Here is a 25,054-nt window from a genome sequence, read left to right on the forward strand (position 1 = left end):
CAAGCATAAATTACATTCTGGTAAACAAATGGTCAACAGACCTGGGTTAATTCTTACGGCTCCTCAGATTTATGCTTTTGCCATTTACTGTGCAAAATGATGCATACTGTAGGACTAAACTAAAGCTGGGATATGGAACTGAATTTCTAATCTGACTAATAAAAACAATCAGCTTTTAGAATTCATGGAATTAAATTAAAAAAAAAAATTTACTTATCTCTGATATTCAATGTGAGATCTCCAAGGAAGACTCCAATTAAGAACTCTCTGAATTTTCAGAGACATATTTTTAATTATTTTCAATAAAGTTTATGTAAATTATCTTCCTTAATTTCCTAACTATGGGATAATTTGTGTGCATTCTATATATAATAATTATTATCTAATTTGTAAGGTATACTTTTCAAAAATCTTAACCTGCCTGTATTAGGACACTGCAAAGTTCCAGAAGTGATGGGTACTATACTTTGGTAAACTAAAAAATGATATATGCTTATGTTCCATGAGAAGTCTTAAACAATAAAGGTGAGATCACCTCCAGGTGTTTTTGATCCTAGTGCAAGACATAAGGGAGTAAAATGTGAGAAATTAGCAATGCTCTCTTACAGAAACAGTAATTCTGTAAAAGCAGAAAGTGTATGTTAATTGAAAAGAGTGGATGACAATCACCAAGAAAACTGCATCTATTAAGAAATCAGAGGTATGCACAAAGCTTAAATTAGCGGTGTAGGAAAGTACAAATAAGGACTAAGAAATACAGGGATATTTTACTCAATATTAAAAACATGATCAAGGATATAAAGAAACAGCAATTAATTACATTTGAGGATAAAAGATGCAGAGAGGCAATAAGGAAAGACAAGATTAAATGGTGAAGCCTAAAAAATAATGCGTGTTTTATTTTCCAATACATCAGAAGCAAAAGAATCCCCAATACTGTTTTAAATTTTCAGAGCATAGAGAGATGATAAATCATCTTCCTATTTATCTCTATTTTAAATAACAAGTTAATATCAGAAAGACTGGAAGTGTCAAACACTCTTACAAGAGCTGGAAAGGGAACAACTGTGTTGTTTTTAGCAAATGTTTGAACATTTCAGAAATTCCAGAAAACAGAAAATCGGCATAGTGTCATTATTTTAAAAAGGGTAAGCAGTATTGTCCTACTAATATCAGCCATTTGCCACCTTTTTATCTAGTGTAAAGCAGCTGATATAGGATTTAAATTAATTACTAATAGATTAGCTAGTAGAATACTCAATGGTTCATAACAGAAGATGTTGGAAAAGAAAGCTTGCCAAAGTACTGCAGTATTTTTTTCTGGCCATCACTTTGGCTGAAAGTAATATACTCAGGATTTTATAAGACACATCATGTAATACTGCATATTTTTTTAATATTTAATTTTAAGAGATTATAAATGTACATAATGCATAATACATTGATTTAAACTGGGATAATTATGTGGTCCAAAATGTAAGCATGTATAAAAATTAGAAGCAGAGAAATTATATATACCCTTATAGCATATAGAAGAAATGATTGCTGTTTCTAATCAGGTCTTCTACAATTTGGTTTTTGGCCATAGTATGACCTCAAGCTTTTACCAAAGACATGGAAGAAAACACCAGCACCTTCTGATGAGTGTTGGGAGAAACTTGGGAAACGACAAAGTGATGATGAGGGCTGGACTGAAGGTGAGTACTAACCCTGCCAGTTGTTAAAGGTGGAATAAGGAGACTCTAACTATCCTTACATATTTCCTTGAACCACCAACTTTGAAAACAGAAGCAGCAGCTCTGAAAGTGGGCTGGGCATCACACAGTGATGGACACATTATATGACAGTGAAGCTAAGAAGTCTCATGAGGGTCAATATATAAACAGAAGAAAACTGACCTGGCACATACAGACAGCCACTTTCCTATGCTTTTGTCACTGAATACTGCTGCTACTTGACTGGTGTGTCTAGTTTGTATTCTAGAAGCTTGTAACATGAAAAAGGGTTTATAAGAAAACATGACTTAGACAGACTAATACAAGAAGCTTACTTTCCATTATTGAAAGGGATTAACTGTCTGGGCTACATGGCCAGAGAGAAGACAGACAACTGGAGCAGTCTTCATACTAGCAATAAAATCTGTGACACCAAATGCTTAGAAATCAAAGCTAAAGGGGCCCAGAGAGCAAACAAGAGAAATCTTTTAATAGCAATGAATAATTAAAAGCACTTATACTAATTTTGAGTTAATTTTTTGTCACAGAAAACTTTGAAAGCAATACTGATTGTATTTATAAAAATTGTTGTTGACTTGACAGCAAATGCTGGATTCAAAGGACTCAGGGAAGTCCTACAGACTTTCTAAGTAAGAGGTCAGGCTGGAGGAACACAATCACATCTGCTCAGCTTATTTGTCTCACTCAAAAATGAAGAAGTTAGTGAATGTCTTTTAAAGGACAGTAAAGGGAATTTAATCACAGAAGTGAGGAATCCTAGTAGATATAATAATTCTAAAATTTATTATTATTTAACAGGGATAACAAGAAACATATCAGGAAGAGAGAGAGAAGACTTCAGTGAAGAGAAGCAAGTAAATAACAGAAAAATCATTGGAATGAAGAATGATCTCAGAACAAGTCTAAAACAAAAATTAGACCATCTGAAAATAAGAAGGAATCCAAGAAGGGATGGCCAGCATCCCAGAATCCTGAAAGACAAGGCAGGGAGTATTAAAAAAAAACCACAGAGGCAATTATTTGTAACTCTTGATTGATACCAAGAGAAAAATCTGCTAAGGACCAAAAAGAAAGGTTAGGTAAGTCCTTAAGAAAACATAAGGAAGAAAAAAAACCCCTCCAAATCCTTCAGTCTTCTGATCCAGAAGTAATAAATTTCTGTAAGTTAAACACCAGAATAAATAAGCAGGGAAGAGGACAATGTTAGCAAACCTCATCAACCTGAGTACAAAGGTTTAAAAGGTTAAAAGGAGTAGAATGTTGAATACTGGAAAGTATCCTGAATGCATTCATTTTGCAAAGGCACACAGGATGTACAAATACTAATGATATCAACAGATTATCCAATAGAATTAAAACTATTTGTCATTTTCCAGCAAAGATGAGAACATTAAAGAAATCAGATGCTGGCTGCTTAGGAATGAGAAGAGGAACAATACAGAAAAGATGAGCACTGAGCCTTATTTTCCTTACAATATATTTCCAGAATAGACAGCAATATGAGTAATTAGTGATGGTCACTGAACGTAAAAGAGGAATGATGCTGTGTCAAAACATATCTAAGAAAACAGGTATCTAGGTAAACTGCTAATATGTGTGTAAAATGTAAGAACTACTGATAACTGGATTTAAAACACAGGGAAGATATTAGAGTAAATGATTTCCCTTTCTCTCCATCCCCCTAAGTCACTGTGCAGAATACAATCACATATACATGAAAAAACAAATAAAACCCATACTATTTTCCTGTCATAGGATTCCCCACTGCTGTACGTTGTAGCTAGTGTGGATGCACATTCTTCCAGATACCACGGCTTTTTTCCACTTTCAGCTGTGCTGCTTATGGAGATAGTGTAGATGCTATTGGTGTAGCCATCACAGGAGCAGTGGTCTCGACTTCTTCCACCATTTCCAGATGCCCAAACAAAGACTGAACCTAAGCCTCTCCGTCCCTGTTTGGAAACAGTACAAAAAATTTTATTAATAATTCTTCTTTTCTCCCTCAACTGCTTAATAGCCAGGTCTTTTTCCCCCCAAAAAAATCTCATGAGAAGAAGAAAACAAAAGAACAAGTCCCCTGAGAAGAATTTGAAATGAGAAAAGTATTTAGCAGATTTCAGAATCAGACATTAGAAAAATTGAGAAAATTGGTAGTATAAATACAGCTTTAGAAACAACTTTTATACGGAGTTTGTTGTTGTCCATCTATATTATCCAAATGTACCAAGAAAGTCATGCTGAAAACTCAGATGAAGGAGTAAAATATCATACTGGGCTGGCTTTCTGGGTTGCAAGCATACACTGTTGGCTTACGTCAGCCTCTCATTCACCAGCACCCCCAAGTCCTGCTTGAGTCTTTCTTAGCAAGACAGCTTTTGATCTGTTCACCCCACAGCTTGTATTGATATTGAGGGTTGCTCTGATGCAAGTGCATCACCTTGTACTTGGTCCTATTAAACCTCATAATACTTCCACTGGCCCATTTCTTGAGCTTGTCCAGGTACCCTTGCATGGCATTCCATCTTTCAAGAGTATCAACTGCACCTCTCAGTTTGGTGTCATCTGCAAATTTGTTGAGAATGCACTAGATTCCTTCATCCATGTCATTAAGGAAGGCAGTAAATAACACTGGATAACAATACCAATGGGGACTCCTGAGGGACACTTGTTACTGATGTTCATTGGACATTTAGCCATTGACTACTGTCCTCTGGATGTGAGTGTTTAACCACTTTCTTAGCCAACACTTCATTTATCAAATCCATCTCTCCACAACTGAGAGAGAAGGATGTTGTGGGGAATTGTCAAAGGCTTTACAGAATTCCAGATAAACGACATATGTAGCCCTATCCTTGTCCACTGACACAGTCACTCCATCACAGAAGCCCACTAGGTCAGTCAAGCAGGAATTGCCCTTGGTGAGGTTGTGCTTGCTATCCCAAATCACATCCCTTGTCCTCCATGTGCCGTAGCAGAACTTCTAGGAGGACTTGTTTCATGATCCTCCCCGGCAGAGAGGTGAAGCTGACCAGTTGGTGGTTCCCAGGGTCCTCCTTTCTCTACACTTTTTAAGGATGGGTATAGTGTTTCCCTTTTTCCAGCCACTTGGGCCTTCACCAGACAGCCATGACTTCTCAATTATCATGGAGATAATTTGTGAGTTTAATAAAAGTATACTACCTCGAAAGACTTTTCAGCGAAGTAAGTTAAATAGCAAATTCTTCTGACTAGTGTCTACATGAAGGTGTGTGTCTAAAATTCAAATTTTCCTTTAGAAACATTTCAAGCAGAGAGAAAAATACCAAGGTGCCAAGTTTAATGTACTATGAAATCCACATTCGCCAGACAGGATCAGTCTGAAATTACAATTTTTTCACTCCTCTTCTAGATCTTAGCTAACGCACCAACAAAAAGATACAAAATAGCAACATTTTCAATGTAGTAGGGTTTTTTTGTTTGTTTGGGGTTTTTGGGTTTGTTTGTTTTTTTAAGACAACTTTTATGAAGTGCTACAGCTCTCTTTCTTTACTACAACACTCTCTCTTTTGTCTTCACACACAGGTCTTGAAAGCAGTATTATGGCTAAACCCCACCAATGGTTTATACACCAATGGGTATCATTCAGGGTAATCAAGCCATAGCTTCCACTTAAAAAAAGAAAAAAAATTAAAGAAAAAAGATTTTGTAAAAAAACTTCTCAAAAAGATGCACGAAGAAAAATGTCCTACTAATAACAGCCTGTATTTTTTCTGCTGTTACCATCAGATGGTTCTGTGTACAAACAGCAGTATAACATAATTTGTTCCATGCAATAAAAACCTTTTCACTGCAGTGTATGACTGTATTATTAGTCTGTTTGCACAGAGAATGTTTATTCTCTATGCAATCTATTTTCTGTGTAATCTATTTCATTAGATGTGTACTTATGCTGCTGTGCTAGTAATAAACAACAAGCTGTAGAAGCAGCTATTTGAATCATTTTTGGCCACAAAATGGTGAAAACATGCCAATGGATGTTAGAAATTCTGCATTTATAATTTAAACATGACTAACATCGATTTACATTTTTAATAGTAAGGGCGGGGCTTTAAAACTAATAGCCATTTGCACCTGGTTTTATGTTTTCATGCTAGGGTTTTTTAGTTAAACAGATAATGGTAAGTATTTCTTTAAAAAAATGACTCCTGCAAATATGTAAAGGATCAATGTCTCTGTTACTGCAATAAAAAGAAAGTACCAGATGCAGTGACCAATGGAAAAGAGTATTTTCTACTTGTTTTCTACATTTTACTTTTCTACATTTTACTTGTTAGCAACTGTGCCCACCAAATAAGTAGAGCAAGAGTGTCAGCTGTTCTACTGTATGTGAATGTTATTCCAGTTGGTATCATCTAAATAAAGACAGTTAAATAACAGTTAGACTGTGTTACAAAATTAAGATAAACACGCATACAAGGCACTATGTAGCTTTTACTGTTTATCTAAATCTATCATTTGTCATCTGCCAGGTGCCCAAGGGTATCAGACAGAAAGTCAAGCCTTGAGATGCCAAGAAGCCATGTGTCATTTATTAGGCCAAAGCAAAGGTGCATGTACAAATGATATGGACAGAACTTGAGCAAAACTAAGAGCTGCTAACTCTTCCATAGAAAAGGCATAGACCAGTGTTGAATCAATGTCCAGCAAAGTATGCTCAAAGTTCATCTCATGATTTTAAAATTTCATTCCCTCCCCTCTAAGCACAAAGTTGCTTCTGCTCTTCCATTTGCAATGACAGCTAAGGACTGCCTCCTATAAACTCTGCATGGTGTCCATAACGCTGCACTTGCACTTGTCAGTGCACCAAATCAGGCCACTATGAAAGGTTCTCCTTTTTTCTAGTCTATTTTCTTAAATTGCATAAAATGTCATATCATTTAAAAGAAAAAAAATCCCATTGTGCAAAATGAAACTGTTTCACTGATGACTGTGACTTGCTATTGACTAAGTCACAGTCCAGTTTTCTAGTACATTTTCTGGACAAAGACAGTGTGCTCAACAGACAGCTTAAATGAAATGGACTCAGGGGCCCCAAGGCAGAAACTGCACTTGTAAAGCATGAAAGAAGAATCTTGGGACATTTTTTTTTTTTCCTGCTAATGCCTTCTTTTCCTTGGTCAGCAAGTTACAAGCAGGTAAGTGATACAAAAGCCCCTTTTTGTTTTTTCCAGTTCACCAGCATGGACAGGTTAAGTCTGCCAAGAATCAGAGCCAGTATGAACATGCTCATAATGACATCTGCAGAATTTCCTTATACTATTATAGAAACATCCCCTGCTCCAAGTGTGTGTGTTCGTGTATGCACCACATCTTTATGAGTGAATGAATTAGCAGTACTGGCAGGGATTTTTAAGATAGAGGTCTCCATACACTCAAATAAAGACAACCAGCAGTCCCACACACTTTTAAGTTGCTTACAGCACTCTTTAAAAATATTCTAATAAAAACAGTTTCCACTTACAAGATGTAGTAAGAGCCAGTGGAGTAAATTTGAATCACACTGTTTTATAAGTTTTAGACCTTACATTCATTCACTGCTTTAAAAGTCAAGTTGCCTTAATCCAGCCTGTGAATCCTGATTATTTCCAGCCCAGGAATGAAATGCCCCAATAACCCTCTCTACCAATGGAGTGACTTACTGTCTTGATAGGTGTGATCAAATTTACAAAGGAATAAGGAAGAAAATATGAAGGAGCAGGAAAGGCAGAGGACAGAACAGCTGAACTGGAGTAATTAAGAGTTATAGGGGTGGCAGTCAGGGAGAGATAATTTGGCACCAATATGCTGGAAACTGCACACTCATGAGCAGAAAACAAACCATGAAAATATAAAATGGAGAGAGAAGGAGGGACACTCTATCCACACCTAGAGCCTGAACATTTCATTTCCTCTATTCTCCCCAATACTGTTCTAAAATTACTTAACGTTTCCAAGAAGTAAAAACTACTGCCAGAAAATGAAATTGATCCTGAAGTGGAAGCTGGAAAAAGTAGCCCATGGTATGATCTCTTCCTTAAAAACTAATTCCTAAAGAGGAAATGCCCATAACTGAATGTGCAGAACACAAGCCAGTATTCTGGAGACCTAAAAAAATCTACTTTGCAAGCATGGTTTTTAGCTCCAGCATAGTACAATCACTGTAGTGCCAGGCACCAAGGATCACAGCATCCTGAGAAATGCACCTGTGAGATACATCCCCTTTCTTCCAGTTTCTGCTGATTTCTGCACTCTGTAGGATCTGGACACTGCTGCCCTGTGCAGGGACACAGCATTGCCACGCTATTCACTGCCAGCATTTTGCTTTTGACCAGGAGCAACCCCTAGCTCCTGCTGAGTTTCTACCAGTCCATTTAACCTCTTATCTGGGAATGAAAAATAGTCTGGCACAACATCCTTAAAGGACTCTTTTGTAGACTGCACAGTACTGAACCTGAAAGCAGGCATCTCTCCAAAAAACATAATGGTAAGCTGAGAGTCCAAGTCAGCAGTTCTGAAGTGCTACCAGAAAAAAGCCAAGCAGGCTTTTTTTTTTTTTTTTTTAACAGTCTTCTTATATATGAAAGCAAAAATTCACTAACAAAATGAAACATTTCTCAGACAATTAATTCTGTTGAGGTATCCATACTTTCAGAAAAAATAATGTTCGTGCATCAATTTATTAAAAATGCACACCTACAGTATCTGTGAGGAAATGAGTAATGAGTCAAACACGGATGCATAAATAAAGATGCATGTTCAGGGGAATGAACAAAAATAGACACCTGTGTTTTTATATTAAAAATTATGGTTTTACTCTTATAAAAACTAGGAAGTAAAGAAAATCTTTCCTGTTGCTGCAACATAGCAATATATATACACACATAACATATATGCAATGCAAAAATATATCACTACCTACAAAAAACAATTATTATCTTATATTGTTGGAAAGGGAAATTGCTAAGAAAGGTTACTGGCTATTTCTGAACCAGCTCCTTAATTAACAAAATGAAAGGCAAAATAATTAACCATGCTAAAAAAAAAAAAGAAAAAAATGTACTTTGTTATCTCTTAGGATATGATACCTTTGAAACATTGAAGCTATAAAACATTCTAATGTGCATATAACAAAACCCCGTATTGAATAACCACAGGCACCTATGTATTTACACACTAATTATCAGGATATATCAGTGGAACAATTCAATATGTAGGCTTCATGTGGTGTATTTTTTACTTTACTCTTCACAAGAAAAGCAGTTTAAACAGCTCCAAGATACTCCCCACAGAGCTATAACTAGTGCCTGAAGTGCAACCAAAAGAACTGTTGGCTGAAACCTGAATATGAACATGTGGAATATTGGAATGAATCTCTCATTTACCTAAACAAAACAGAGCCAGCTCAAGGACTGCATGAATCACAATTCTGGCTGAGGCTCTCTTTCTACAGTATCATTACTATTGTTATCAGGATAAAACAAGTTGTATATGGCAAACAAAATGTGATAACATGAGAGCTTGCTTTGCCAAAATTTCTGTTGTACAGAGTCTCTAGTTAATCAGAGGCAAAATTGTCCCTGCAAGCAAAGCCAAAATAAACAAGCAGTGCATAGGAAAGCCATCAGTGTGAGAATTGAGTATGCAACTGATTTTATACACAAACACCACAAACACCCATTATATGGGATGGGTTCAGGCAGTCCTCATTGCCTTTATACTACTATCTGATTAATCACTCTAGAAAGGAGCCCAGGGCCACTAGATCCACATAGCTCTTTTTCACGACTTACATCAGACTCTTCCTTGTGGAAAACTTCAGGTTTAGAGATGTCTATTGAACTCTGGGATTCAACAAAAAGAATCTCCTATGTTCTGCAAATTTAGCTCTTTTCAGTAGATAAGCATGAAAATATGGCCACTTCACTTCTACTTTTGCAGACTGAGGACTTAAGGAACAACTTTGTGCAGTTTGTCTCCCACAGCGTTCATTTAAGAAACAACATACAGGCTGTGTAGAAAATCATTGCCTTCACGGTTTTGTGCCTTGAACTGTTAAATTCTCGGCACAGAAAACTTTTTGCACCAAAATTCCAGTGATTTCCATTCCAGAAATCTCTTTTTTCCTACGTGAAATACACAGATACTACTTTTATTCATATACATGAGTGAAGTGTATATGTGATTTGCTCATATACAGAAACCAGATTCATGTTTCAAAAAGGCATACTCTGAAATCTATATACCTCAGTGTATGGAAAGAGATTCATTTGACAAAGCTACTCTTCAGTATTGTTTTTTCAAATTAAGATTTACTCCACAAAAATAATGGAGTGGGTTTTTCTTGTCGTTGTTGTTTTTTTTTATGTTCAATACATCACTTGTTTTAGGGTGGGCATCCAAAACCAGAGGCATTTTGTCAAGTCCAAAAACAGCAATGCTGCTTCAATTCTGACTTGTTTCAACAGTTTCCATGTATGTGTGAGATGGGATGAGGTAACCAAACAGTTTTGGTTTCCAGTACACTTTGTGACATTGTAAGGAAAATGGACATTTTTTGTAACTCTCATTACAAATTTTCCCATCTTTCAGGATTCTTTTATTTCAATGAATGCGATGTAAGAACATTTTTGATATATTTACTATTTTTCTGCATTTTTTTGTACTACATGCTGATTATCTGTGAAAAAGTTCATTTTTTCACAGAAAGCAAAGGAGAGAAATTTTAAGGTTAGCTTTGTCTGGGGAGGAAAGGGTTGAAAACCGCGAGATTGGTGAGGAGAGAGAAAAGTAAGTTCTTTTCAGAATTGTTTTTGCTCAGAGACCAACCCTGCACCTTGGAAGATGTTAGAAAATACTCTGTGTGAGAGAATTCATGTATTTGTGTTTGCTTTGGGTCGTTTTCTGTTTGCTGAAGAAGAAATTAAATTTTCTCAGAGTAGATAACAGGATGTTGCTAAAGACCTAAAAGCATTTTTCCTGTAGGCTGGGGGCCTCTTTGTAAGTGGGGAAGGGAGATAAATTTTAAGATTGTAAAACACAGCCTGGTGAAGACATGCTCCAGGCTCTTTGATATGTAATGCAGGGGTCAGGCCCTGCTAAAATGAGTTTAGCAATGTATGTATATCCCTTTGTTTCTTTGTAATCCTCCAGCCAGTGAGGTGATGGAATAAATCTATTCTTTGCACTTCAGATGTGAGTTGTGATTGCCTTGGTGTTAGCTGCATATATTTGGTACACACACTTTGTACTCATATTTCCCAAACAAAATAAAGTGTACTGTACGAAAGTTCATCCAGGTATCACTAAGCCTAAATACTATTTCATTTACTGGAAGGCAATATTCTAAATTCTACTTTGTCTGAATGCAAAAAGTTGCTAACTGTGCACAAACAGTAGAGCAAAGGATTACTATTATTAGCTTAATAATGTGTTAAGGTTATTGCCTAACCTCATTTTTGCTGGGCAACCCCCATTTGTAGAAAACTACATAATACCAAGTTTAAATCACATCTGCAAAGTCATTAAGGCATCTGAGATACATCAGCCAAATGCAAGGTAATCAGACCTAGAAATTAGGTTTATTGGTAAGAAATAAAGGAAGGTGAACAAACTTTGCAAAGCAATAGCTTAGGAAGTTTAGGACTATGGAAGATAATCAATTGGGAATGAGCTGCCCTAAAATAGTCTGTCCACTGGATTACTAATTAAGATCTATATGAACCCATCCAGGGAATATGGAAGCAATACTATGCACGCATAGAAAATGCTTAAACTTGCATGCCCCATTCCGGTATCCACACTGGAAATAATAATGCCAGAAAACAGAAAGTGTTTCAGAAAGAACCAGAAGAATGAAGTCTGACTAACAGAAAGAAATTCAATATACAAAACATTACTCGTAAGATTGCAGAACAGATTTTAAAGGTCAGTAAGTGGTGCCTACAATACTGTACAAAAGTTTAAAATGCAACAAACACTTAAGCATTTCAGATAAACCTGTGAAGTTTTTGTTTGGTAACTTATTTTATGTAGAGAAATGTATTAGAACTAGAGTGTCAGGCTTCTGCAGAGATGTGATGAGCCCTGCAAGAAATTTGTAATGAAACAAAAGAAAATTAACATTATTGTAATATCAAGGTGGAGTGGAAATAATTGTACAGGAAATAATATAGTCTCTGCTGGAAAAATATATAGGTCAAGGAAGTTATGAGTAGAGTATGTCAAGGATGAGCTCGGGAAACAGAATTATTAGGTATTTTCACCTAAAAGAGAACGAGCATCTTAGTGAGTCTAGTAATCATCATCACCTGCATTCAAGAGAAGAATTCAGGCTGGAAGATGTGGAGAAGCACTACTGTAATAAGCAAAGAGATGGACAGACTAGTTTTTAAGTGATCAGTGAGTGTGGCATGTCTATCATATCTAAAAGAAGCTTGAAAGGAGACTAACTGAAAAATGTATTAGAAACAAAAATGGAGGAAGTTGTTTAAGATGTTTTATATCCAGGAACAAATGGGAAGAAAACTACACGTGAAGAAACCATGTTGTAACTTAGAAGAAAATCTCTAACCAATAATTAATGCTGGCCATCAAATGTTTTCCCAGCAGAATCAGAGGGGAAAAGAATCTGACTTTTTCTAGAACATAAAATGCTCAATGTATTTAAATGGCACAATACCTGTGGTGGTAGAAATGGACGATCTATGCTGTCATTTCCTGTCTTATGTCCTATGTTCCAATTCAATTTATCCAAGAGATCCATTGCTCAAAATCTGTAATGACTTAGATGTCGAGTTTTCTAATACCATAAGATGCACCATAAATACAGCAAAAGAGGTGGTTTACAGTGGAAATGATAGTAAGAGACTTAGATGAGTAATTAGCTATACTATTTTCAATAGTAAAGGTACATGGACATGAGATTTCAGTTAAGACTAGCTCTTCTCAAAAGATTTCCAAAAACCAGAAAATAATAGATGGAAGCAACAACGGGATGAAATTTCACTGATTGGGCTTATGACAAAAGGCAGGTGCAGATGATAGATGTTAGAACTATGAATATTAAGTCAATGGTGCTGTGTCTTGACATCAGCAGGAAGAAATACGATGAAAAAATATTGATGGACTTTTCAAGTTCTATTATGTAATCAGCATCCACCTCTAGTACAGAGCAAATCAAAGTTTAACTTAGTATGTTGAAGCATATGTATATATCTATATCTTATCTATATATATTTCTCATCACATATCCATGTTCATTTTATATCATAGATGCAACCAGGATACACAGTATATATGCAAATTATATGACAGATAAATGCCAGGATCTAATACCAGATTATATCAGCGTACTGCAAGTCATGTCTTCTGAGACCATACTCAATTACAGCACTAATTCCTCTGATTGATTTTCAACAAGTATTTTTTGCCAACTTATTGGAAATGTGCAGGAGGTCTCCGGCATGGAAAACATATCCATAAATGATCGCAGACATGTATAAAGACAGGTATGCGTTATTTAGACTCAAACAACAGCTGTACAAGGTGAAAAAACACAATATGCAGTTTAAAAGATAATTTTAAAAATCTGCTGTGTATCACTTGAAATGCATTAAAAACCAGCCATTTTGGCACGTTTGACTAGAAGTTTTCCTGCTATAACTTCTGCCTTTGATTTCTGAAATGCAGTTCTCTGGCGAAGAAAAAGGGAAAAATTCCTCTTGGTGTAGGCAACCCATCCTACTCAGAATAATGCAGAGACATCATGACAGGACAAATAAATTTAAAAGAAACATCTCTAGAAACATAGAACACTGTGAGCAAACCTTTGCCTAGACACTTCCAAATGACGAGAAATCTCTTCCATTTTCAGAGCAGAAACACACAGTAATGATGATGATGATAATAACTCTTAAATCCTTCTTCTTGTTTTCTCCTTTTCTTCCCTTTTCTCCCTCACTCTTGCATGTGGGTAGGATGCTTGTAGTGATTGTAAGAGAGTCTTTCTGCTCCCAGCAAGCATATGGAACACACACTCTGCAGCCAAAGCTGTTGAAGCGAGAGATATGAGAAGGGGCAATGATGATGAGAGAGAAGGCATGAAGCTGAGTTTGCACAAGAGGTTCAGCCACACAGCATCTGATCATTAATGTCCATCAAATATTTTGGCTTGAGTCCAGCTCACTAAATAGAGTGGTGTCACAGCAGTAAGATGAAGGTGCCTGTGCCAAAAATTTCCATGCAGATTGCCCTTCTCTCCACCCTCTCTAGGTTATATTAAGGATGACCTGACTAGTTGCTGATTTATATACACTTATGTGTACTACAGAAACAACATAAAACATACGATTGGTGAGACACTGGAGGGTGAGATAACCAGCTCTTTGAAACCTTTAAACGAAAAATATCTACAGTGGTTACATATCCAGAAGCTTGACTATTAGGTCTTTGCCAAACAGCAGTGAGAGAACAAGTCTGAATATCTGAAAAGCTTTCCTCTCCAAATGATGTTGACACTATTGCAGAATACCAGGCTTATTTGTATGAATACAAATGATCTAGCCTGAACGCTGCATGGCAGAGCCACGAGTCAGCAAACTCATCTGAAAAAGCTTTCCTCTCCAAATGATGTTGACACTATTGCAGAATACCAGGCTTATTTGTATGAATACAAATGATCTAGCCTGAACGCTGCATGGCAGAGCCACGAGTCAGCAAACTCATCTCCATCATGTGCTTATAGCATTGTGCTTATTAACAGTGACACACTGACAGGTATCTTGAAAACATACTTAGATTTCATATTTATGAATCAAGGAAGGCTTTTGTGCTCTCCATTTTGTCCCAGATTCAGCACAGTCTTATGATATAATTTGCCCATAATCAAGTTATGCAATGCTAAGCCTGCTTGTTCTTGAGCACAGGGTGAAATGTGACATTACATACTTTCCTTGAATATGTTACTTTTTGCTATACCACCATTCGTTTGATTTTTTTTTCAGGCAAATTCTGTATGATTACAATGGATTTTTATTGATCTTATGAGGTCTACAAGCTCTAATGCATTAGTATTTAAAATGTAGACATCTAGAATTTTCCGCACTTACAACTACATTATTTTCAAGAAAAGGACCTTCTCAGCTGAAAGCACACTATAAATGGAGTTCTGTATTTATTCTCTTTGAATTTAAGTATGTAAATTTAATAAAATTAAATGAAATACCCTTAAAGATGACATAAAATCATAGTACTTCTGACAGGTTTAAAAACTGGTTTCCTTTTTCATTACCTTGGTCCTGGGCGGAATTTTTGAGTATATTAAACTTATGGATTCATTTCATTAATTAATTTATTCCTCAGTAGCCTTTCTTTAAACATGTTTGTCTACTTCAATTCAAGGCATGTGCTGTCTCTCTCTAATTCTACAGAAATCTATGCAGTCATCTTTATTATTTTCTGCAGGATTTGAAAGGTGTAATCATATTAGCTCAGCAGAATTAAAAATAATAATAGTTGTGAAACACAAAGCATAAGCAGCTAATTGGAATAATATGTGCTGAAGATAAATCAGGTGCTTTTTTCATGGAACCCAGTCTCTCAGGAAACTCAACAACAGATGGCTCTTGCATCCATTTCATTTTTATGCAATGATTATAATAAATAAAAAATAATAATTGAATCTGTTTATGCTATAATCAAAGTTATTATTCAGCACTATCTTTGATTTTCCTAATAAAACCAGCCAGACATAATTTCCTTTTCAGATGTTTTTAAAAAATACTGGCATTTCCTTTTGCTGTTCCATTTTAAAATTCTAATATACAATTGTGTGGATACTTGCATGATAAATTAAGAATATTGATCTTCAAATTTTGTGTAGGTCTGAAAGATTGTTTTGCCAAATTTTCCTGTACTGATGTGTCCAGGGTAACCCAAAATGTTACTGTATTCCATATCTATCTGTGCCCAAAGTTGTTACTGTCTCTTTGAGACCCAGTGGCCAGAAAAGAAACAGTGAGGTCAGGGTGTATGCTAGTCCTTTTTTAAGGTTGGGGGCATTCAACAAAAAGTGCTCTTTCTCTTTTGTTTTTGCTGGGCTAACTGAGGTAGCACAAGGCAGACAGCAGCTGCACCACCAAGCCAAGAAAAATAGAACATCCCCACTCCATATGGTTGCCCCAGACTTCCAGCAATGCCTGGTCAAAGCAGGAGGGCATGGAATGCAAATTGTCCCAAGCCCTCTGCCTGCTATTTTTGCTAAAGAGAAGGTGAAATCCCTCCATGAGTTCCAGCTGTTGATCCAGTTCCAGTCTCCAGGGACTCTAGGTATTCTTTCTGTTTTGTTCTTTTTCCCTGTTGGTTGATATCTGGGGAGAAGAGGGAGATTTTTACTTGCGGAGGTTCAGTTGCTGTGTTGTTCTTCTCCTCTGTTCTCTCTCTCCACCCCAGGTCATCTGCAGAGGGAGCCATGAGGGGGATAACAGTTGTCTGCCATTTTCCCTTTATCTCTCCACACAAGGTCATCCATGGAGAGTGCCATCTTGGGGGAGGGTTTCTGTGCTGTTTTTGCTTTTCTTTGTTTCTGGGGAATCCATGAGGAATCCATGAAATTCAGCAACATTTTAACTACTGATTATCACAGTTATTTTTTGTCTGTTCCTGTTTCATTTTTTAGTGATTGTTTTAAACTGTTATTATTTCACTTATATCCTCTTGCATTCATCTCTCCTTATTGGCGAATGTAGAGTGGTTAAAACTGAAAGGGAAGGTAACTCACGCTGGAATGTCTGCACCTTTAATTTTCTTAAACCAAGATACAATGTTACTTTAGTTTACTCTACAGATGCGATCCTAGATGTTATACTTTTGTTGTTCAGTTCAATATTTCTGAAAAAGGAAAGTAACGATCTGTACATAACATAATAAGCATTTTTGTCTGCCTATTATTATTGCACAATTATTGTGACTCCTTAGGGAAATCTATGTTTGGCTGAGTATGTAATCACGATCTTGAACAATGAGCCCATTTCTGGGATATTCTGTCAAAGAAAATTAATCTTTTCTTCTTCCATTTGCCTCATCTTTTAAAATGACACAGCTTATGACAGTGTAAGGAAATACAGAGAAAGTACCTTTATCTGAACACAGAAAGACATTACTAATTAAAAAGAAAGAGAACAGTTCATCTTGAAGTAAATCTTGGTCTGGAAACAGCCTAACAGGTAAGATGGTAATTCCAACATGCATTTACAATTTTTCAGTCTATATTGTATTTTAAAGAATGGAAATTGGAGGTTAATCTTAAATGTTGTATATTTCTTATCAGTATATTTTAATATAAGTTCTAAAAAGAACTTCTATTTAGTGAGTAGAAATGAAGCTTTCATAGTCAGAGACAGATAAAATATCCAAATATATGGAAATTTAGATCTATTCAATTCCTCATGGGCAACTTAAGGCAGAACAAAGTTTGATAAAATGACATAAAAGTTAAATTGTAAAAATAATAATTTGACTTGTATCAAATATGACTTCTATTATTTCTCAAAAAAATATACCAACCCTTTTCTTCATTGTTATCAGAAAAAACCTACCTCAGAAAATTAAATGCCATGTTTTCACTATAGACTGGTGCTTATTTCACATACAGAACAATGTATTGGCAAAATGAAATTCATCTGGGTTCTGTAGGGTATCCTCTCATATTACTGCTATAATAATAACAACAGTGGAACAATAACATTTGTAGGCAAGATCTATGCTCTTGGCAAGTTACTCCACATATTTATCCCTAGTTTGAGCACTTGAGATTTCAATGAGGAAATGGCTGAGTCCTTCTGGCACAGAAATTCAGGCTGAACTTTTCACAGTTGTCTTCCCTACATGAAATATGGCATTTAAACAAACACATACATATGTTTAAACAAAGAACTTTCTTGAGCAAAAAAAGAAAAACTGCATCCTTGCAGTTCCATTAGTGTCCCCTTCATCACAGTATTGTAAATTCTCTGAGACCAGACATAAATGGTAGAAGAACCATGAGTATAGAGCTCTTTTTGCCCCCAACTCCCTATTAAAATCATCATACTTACATTAAGAAATCACACATAACAAAGCAAAACAGAAATTAAGAAAGAAGGAAACATAGTCAAAGGTTTTGCTTTAAAATTTCTTTGCAACTCAGATTTGATGAGTTGGCACTGATCTGCAAAGTAGCATTTCTCAATCAATTTATTTCTAATTACATCACTACCTCAGAGAAGTATTAAAAGACACTGAGGATGATGTATTCCAGTTGAAAATGAACAGAGCTGATACCTCAGGTAAGACTGACAATAAGGTCACTGATTGTCACTACAAAAGAAAAATATGTTTTCAGTTTTACACAAAGGAAGTTTTCTTCTTTCCTTCCAAGTCCTTTGCCTTCCCCATGCTGAGCACTTGCATGTACTGGGCACAGGTACCCTTACATGTGCACATGAAAGCAGATCCAGGCGATGCACTGTGATGTCAACCTACCATTCTGATGCCGTTCTCAAAGGCCTGACGTGCTAGAGAAGCAGGTCCATCCACAGTCTTACCATCATCATCGGGCCCCCAGCTGGCACTGTAGATGTGGATGTGCTGGGGATTAAGGCTTAGAGACTTTGCTTCTACCATATCTGTCACATCTCCATCCAGCATCCGTACACCTTCAGAATGAAAAATACAATGAACTGTACAGACAAACTCAAAATGTTTCTTTTTTTGTTTTACCCCCCCAGAGAAAATTGTTGTGTATGACACTGAACTGAGTAATTATAAGAATTCCTACTGTTATTAAAGAAAAAACAGTACGAACAAAATCTGTTTGGGTATCTGTTTTCCCTATGTCTCTAGATGGAAAAACTATAAAAAGATATGAATATTTGCATCCTTCTTTAAGTTTTAAAAATTATATATAAGTAATTTATACACTAAACAGCCTTCAAACTTCAACAATAAAGTTTTAGGCTAAATAAAATTCTAAAAAATACTTGAATTTTTAATTTTTTTTTGTCACTTAAAGATAACAATTGATTTTTTTTCTCCTTTTATACTGCAGTGAAACTGCATCACCTTCCTTGAGTCATTCAGTTTCAATCATGTTAACAGATGTAATAAAAGGATCCCTACAGACAAGTAACCTTGGCATCATTCCTTCATTGCACAAGGCTGCAAGGAAAAAACTGGGGAGAAGTCTCTTGTGTACAGAATGATTACCACAGACTGTAGCACAGCAATTACAAGAGGTTATGAACAAATATGTAATGTTGTTCAACCTGAAATTACAATATGGTGAACATTCTTCTCTTAGAAGAAGTTTTTGAGAGGTATAATCTGAAATTCTTATGTTAAAAAAATCCATTCATGTTTGGGCAATCTGAAAACTGAGAAAATATGGAAGTTGGGTTTTTTCTAACTGTAAGACTTTGTGATTAAATCTGAGAAAACCACCAATGCCAGTTTTAACCTAAACAAGAAAAAAGACCTACACACAGCTAGTGTGACATGTGATCAAAGGAATACTAAATATTAAATAAAAATTAAGTAAAATTGTATGATAGAGGGATGATCACTCTCACAATTTACAAGATGCTCTTTCCACTTTAAAAGGCTACTCCTATTTATAAGCCAAATTTATATATTTTTAATTACAGAAACATTGCATTTTGCTTATAAGCTCACATTAAAGAAACTTGTGTGTTTACTAAGACATTAACTTTCAATTGACAAGAGGCATAGGGACCGCTCTGTTGAAAAAATACTTTTTTTTCCCCTTACTCTATTTGACTTAAAAATGAAAAGTGACTGTATTTCTCAGTTCACACAAAAGTTGCCTATGTTTTGTGAGATAATAACCTTCTACAAACTGTGATCTCACTATGAACTTTGTTTTATAAAAAAGAGTCATTAAACCAACTCTGGGATTCTAGGATTTTATTTTCTTCTCATAATCACAGAAAATAAATGATGGGTGAAAGTTGTGTTCCTTTAAAGCATATTAAAGTATTTCTCTAGTTCTGAATAAAGGCAATCAAGGTACACTGGTTTCGAAAGAAGGAAAATAAAGCTTTCTTTATGACTTTCTTAGCCAGTCTAAATATTATATTCAACCAATGAACAATAACTCAAATGCTGGCACTGGCACCTAAACTAAATAACACTTTTTTTTTTTTTTTTTTCTGTTGGTCAAGGCCAAATGTGTGATGTTCAACCAGGCCAAGTGCCAAGTCCTGCACTTCAGTTACAAGATCCCCATGTACCACTACAGGCTGGGGACAGAGTGGCTGGAAAGTGGCCCAGGGCAAAGGACCTGGGGGTGCTGGTTGACAGCCAGCTAAACATGAGCCATCAGTGTGGCCAGGTGGCCAAGAAGGCCAATGGCATCCTGGCCTGTGTCAAGAAGAGTGGCCAGCAGGACCAGGGAAGTGATTGTCCCCCTGTCTTGGCCCTGGTGAGGCTGCTTCTGGAGTTCTATTTCCAAGCTGGGCCCCTCACTTGAAGAAAGACAGTGAGGTGCTGGAACATGTCCAGAAAAGGGTAACAGAGCTGATGAAGTCCCATGAGGAGCTGCTGAGGGTGGGGATATTTAGTCTGGAGAAAAGGAGGCTCAGGGGAGGTCTTATTGCTCTCTACGATTGCCTGAAAAGAGGTCATAGCGAGGTGGTGGTTGGCTTCTTCTCTGAGGCAACCAGCAATAGGATGAGAGGACACTGTCCCAAACTGCACCAGGGGAAGTTCAGGGTGAACATCAGAAATAATTTCTTCACTGGAGGGGTTGTTTAAGCAGTGGAGCAGATTGCTCAGGGAAGTAGTGGAATCACCATCCCTGGAGGTGTTCAAGAAACAACAGGACATGGTTCTTAGTGCTGTGGCCTAGTTTACAAGGTGGTGGTGATCAGTCAAAGGTTGGACTTGAGGACCGTGGTCTTATCCAACCGAAATGATTCTGTAATTCTGTGCAAGATGACTCTGAACAACAGACATTTCACTGGATATTTGCAGTGAAAATAATGCTCCTTCCTTCGTCCTTGCCTTTCTATCCACCTCCCGCCAATATCTGCAGTGGTTAAGTCTGGTGATCGCCCATCCTCCAAACTGTATTTGGCATGTGGTGATAGCATAACAAAAGCTATCCAAAAGGCAATTAGCAGACACTGCAGATTGTTCCAAGACTTTAGAGCCCTACAAACTTTTTCTAACATTTGCAGTATTTGCAAAATGTAAGCGGCTTTTTACTCAGAACAAATTTTCAATGAATTCTAGGAGACATCCAAAACTGAGCTGAAAGAAGTTTTCTTTTAAAATGCTTGGTTTTATTCAACATCTGACTTAAACTTAGAAAAACAGCTGAACTAATCCTCGTCAACGCAAGTCAATATACATCTGTTGTGCCATAATTCAGTGTAACTGTTTTCCTATCAGGACTTGAGCCCAGCCAAGTAACTAAGCACCCAAATCCCCACAGATGTTTTACAACTTCCACAATCAGTTTGCAATCATAATAGCAAACTAATCAAGCTTTCCTATAAAAAGTCTCACAGGCTCTGTATGTGGTAATTTGTTTTGCATGATTATTTCAGAGTTTAAATCTAAAAAAAAGATCCATCCCTTTGGTGCACTGGTTTGTCTTTTAGTGAGAGGGACCTGTAGCTTAGCTGCACAGAAACTTGTATAATTTTTTTATAAGGTACTTGTCATAACCTGTGAAAAAGCTGAAGACTCAGATTGCAATTTTACTAAAATTTTCTTTTCTACAAGCTGTATCTCCACTTATGCCATTTTAAAAGAAGGCTCAGACTTTCCAATAAACTTGGTCATCAGATGTTCTTAAATATATGGAAATAAGACAAGGAGTACAAACACGTTTAGAAGCAAATTAGTATTATTAATGGATATCTTGTTAACAACTTACCATCAGAAACATCATTAATTGGATTTGTTCAACTGTCAGTATTTTATGGTATATTGATGGGACAGATTTTTTTTTCCTTCTGCTTGATATATTAGTATCCCTTATGTGTTCAGAAATGCTTTCTGGTTTGAAGTAAAAGACACTTATCTTGGTGGAGCAAATCCAACATCATTGTCAGCAGGTGCTTCTCTATATAAGAAGAATGCAACTGCTTTACCTCAACTCTAGCTTCTTCTCCAAGAATACCCCAGGAGGGCCTTTAAATCCCTGGGAAACAACTGAGCTGAATACTAGTTCAGCTTATTATGGTTCAAAAATTTTACACTCTAGCTGGCCTGCAGAGAGGGAACACAACCATAGTATATTCACATGAGTAGCTTATGGCTGCTCTGAAGGAAAAGAATGAGACATGCCAAGTAGAGGTCAGCAGCAGCAAAGCTCTCAAACATATTCACCTGGTGGAAGAGGAAGCTTAACCTACCTTGCCTGGAATTTCCTCTTAACTCTGATTTTCTGCAGATTATTTGTTGAGCTTCCTGAAGTCTTATTTCCAAATGCTGGTCCTTTTAAAAGGTGACACCTCAAGTGAGTTTTTATACACTGTTATTAATTTCCACCTTTCTTTTAGGAATAAATAATAAAAAGGCATAAATGTATCTAGTCTTTACTGTTTCTATTACCTGTATACTGTATTCATCTGAATCAGTTTTTACACTATATTTAGAGAAGACTGTGAGTCAGCTAATATGCTTGGAGGGTATTTATTATTATTGTATATTCCTAATGCTTAATAATTAATAAACTATTAAGAAGTCACTGTTACTTCTGGAGAACTTTTCAAAGCCATGTCAAAGCTGTTGCAGGTTGTGTGACTATTCCACTCAAAAATGAAACTTCTTTGGAATGTATCTCTTATTTCCATCAGTGCACCAGCTCTCTTCTAACTCTGGTTTGACAAGTCAAGAAATATGATATCACAACTGCCGGTTCACAGTTAAATGCCATGTTCACATGAGACAACCTGTTCATCTGTCACAAACTCCCTCACTTGACCGTGAGAATCACAGTTCTGATTTTCTAAACCACTCTGACAGGGTAGTTTTGTGCAGGAAGGCTCTTCACCTGAGGGGATTTTTTTTTTTTTTCTGCATCACTCTAACCTTATCCTGGATCTGGGATTATCTACCCTAATTTTGTTTACCCAGCAGGAAAACAGAAAGCTGACATGAGGACGATGTTGTGTGCTTTGGGTAATTTGAAATGCATCTGTGCTTACATTAGATTTGGATCAAACTTGTACTGATCCAGCAGAGAACAGATACAGTATTTTCAATAATGGAAACATGGTCTCAATTCTGCCTGCTCATATTTTTGAACTATCCTCTGGTATAAAAATAGGTAAACATGTTTCTGTTTTCACAGACAGGCTCTATTTTAGGCTCTATTTCAAAAGGCAACAGTTAATGAGTTTGAGATACGAGTCTTTCAGCTGAAAGCCAATATACCAATCCCACGACTTCATAGAAAGTTCAGAATAAACTTCACTAGAAGTATTACAATCTGTCACAGGCAGGCTACATCCCAGGAGACATGCAGATGACATTTTGATAAACTCTGTCATAAAACTACGCTAAAGACCAACAACCAAGGACTAAGAATTCACAAAAAACACTTGAAACTTCTTGGCTGAATGAACAAAAATATGGGATCAAACATTGATTTTCAGGCAATAATCTTATCACCTACAGGGATCAAAAGAAAATTCTCACCAACCACAGACAAAATCCATAAAAATGCATTATGATTTGAGAGTGTTTTGTTTGGGATCAATATGCAAGGCAATATAACTGATGTGTACCTTTACTTATGGTTTGTTGAAGTTCATGGCTTAAGAGCTCTGAATCTGTGAGAAAACCCTAGTGTCCTGATTCTGGGGTCATGTTTTCATCAAAAGTTTGACTTTCTATTTTTTGATGTGTACTGGGAGGCAGTGTTCTAAAGAGCACTGCAGAAGGGCCACCATAGACAAATTCCTTCAGTACTGATATTGAACGACTATTCTACAACTGAGCTTTACTAGCTAACACAGTAAGGCTTGTTCATACAAATCTCCTACTCTTGTTGAGAAAGGTCTGAATGTACCATTTAGCACAAATGGCTCTTTGGTTGCATTTTTTTTTTTTTTTTCTGTGGGAGATTGTTTCACATACCTCCAATCTTGGCATTAAAGGCGATTCCTACTGTGCAGTGTGAGTTGTTTGCCGTGGCTGCCACTTCTCCAGCACAACGGGTTCCATGCCTGCAATTAGACAAACATTTTTCCAAGTAAGCACAAACTATTGGGATTAAAGGCTTTGATTTTGCTTATCCTCAGGCGCTAAATGAACAACTATCCATCATATATCGTTGTATTTAACTCCTCACAGTAATTTATACCCATGTTAAAATATTCCTCTGAACATGTTTTAACATAATCACCATCACTTTAAACTCTTCATGCCTACTGGAAACACTCACATACAGGAATGATACATAATTCACAGCAACAGAAAGGAGTCTTAGATATTGGTTCTCAATTTTGAACAAAATCTTACATTTAAATAAAATGTTTGTCCAGAATTCTGTAACAACTACTCCTATTGCTAGTATGTGTATGTCCATCCAACGTCCACCACACACAATATGCCATGAGGAAGATGAGGTTGCACCAATGCCCACACTGCTATTTAGAGGTGAGGCTAAGACGGTGTGCCAGGTATGCTCAAAGCTTAGGCACATCTTGGTCCTGCATTGGGCCAGCCCTGCAAGCCTGCTTGCCCTTCTGGGAGCAGTAAAAATGTCAGAAGCACCCATCACATCAGAGGTACGCTCTGTGCCTAGAAGCAGAGTTGAGCTGCAAGTGCTCAATTTCAAGAAGCTGCTGAAGGAAAACATGAAACTGCAAGAAGTGGCTGCTCACCCCCTTCACCACTGTGCAAAGCCACAGGAGGATGCTTTGCCTAGCCCAGATCCATGCACTCTACAAACATGGATTTCACAGGGTGTTTTCTACTAGTAAGTCGTACCCTCATCCTTGTGCAGTTAAGCAGCTCCATTGCAGAAATGTGACACAAGCAAGATGGAGTAGGCAGGGAACTTTAGAGAGGTGTTATGAAGAGGAGATACAGAGTTTCAGCCCAGACAGCAAAAGAGACGGGAAGTTGATAAGACATAGACAGAAAGATAATATAAGGCTTGAGTAGCCAAAAAGAAAGAAGTTTAAATCAAAGGGAGAAATGAAAAACTACACAGCAAGTACTTCAGAGGAGGCTGAGATCAGCTGTGTACACAGACACCCTTCTCCTGGTGGTGGTTGACAGACTTC

The 25,054-nt window shown here is 36.7% G+C and overlaps 1 protein-coding gene across 2 annotated transcripts in view; it reads right to left on the reverse strand.

Moving 5' to 3' along the window:
- Positions 1-25,054, reverse strand: part of PCSK5 (proprotein convertase subtilisin/kexin type 5) — a 228,952-nt gene that overhangs the window by 111,293 nt on the left and 92,605 nt on the right. For both annotated transcript variants that reach the window (XM_054003177.1, XM_054003178.1), the window contains exons 6-8: positions 23,901-23,989; positions 18,273-18,445; positions 3,476-3,688 (exon numbers count right to left, since the gene is read on the reverse strand). In XM_054003177.1, the coding sequence (XP_053859152.1) occupies positions 3,476-3,688; positions 18,273-18,445; positions 23,901-23,989 (475 nt within the window). The remainder of the gene's footprint in view (positions 1-3,475; positions 3,689-18,272; positions 18,446-23,900; positions 23,990-25,054) is intronic.

Source organism: Vidua macroura, chromosome Z (assembly GCF_024509145.1).
Source record: "Vidua macroura isolate BioBank_ID:100142 chromosome Z, ASM2450914v1, whole genome shotgun sequence".
In the NCBI taxonomy this organism is placed as follows: domain Eukaryota; kingdom Metazoa; phylum Chordata; class Aves; order Passeriformes; family Viduidae; genus Vidua; species Vidua macroura.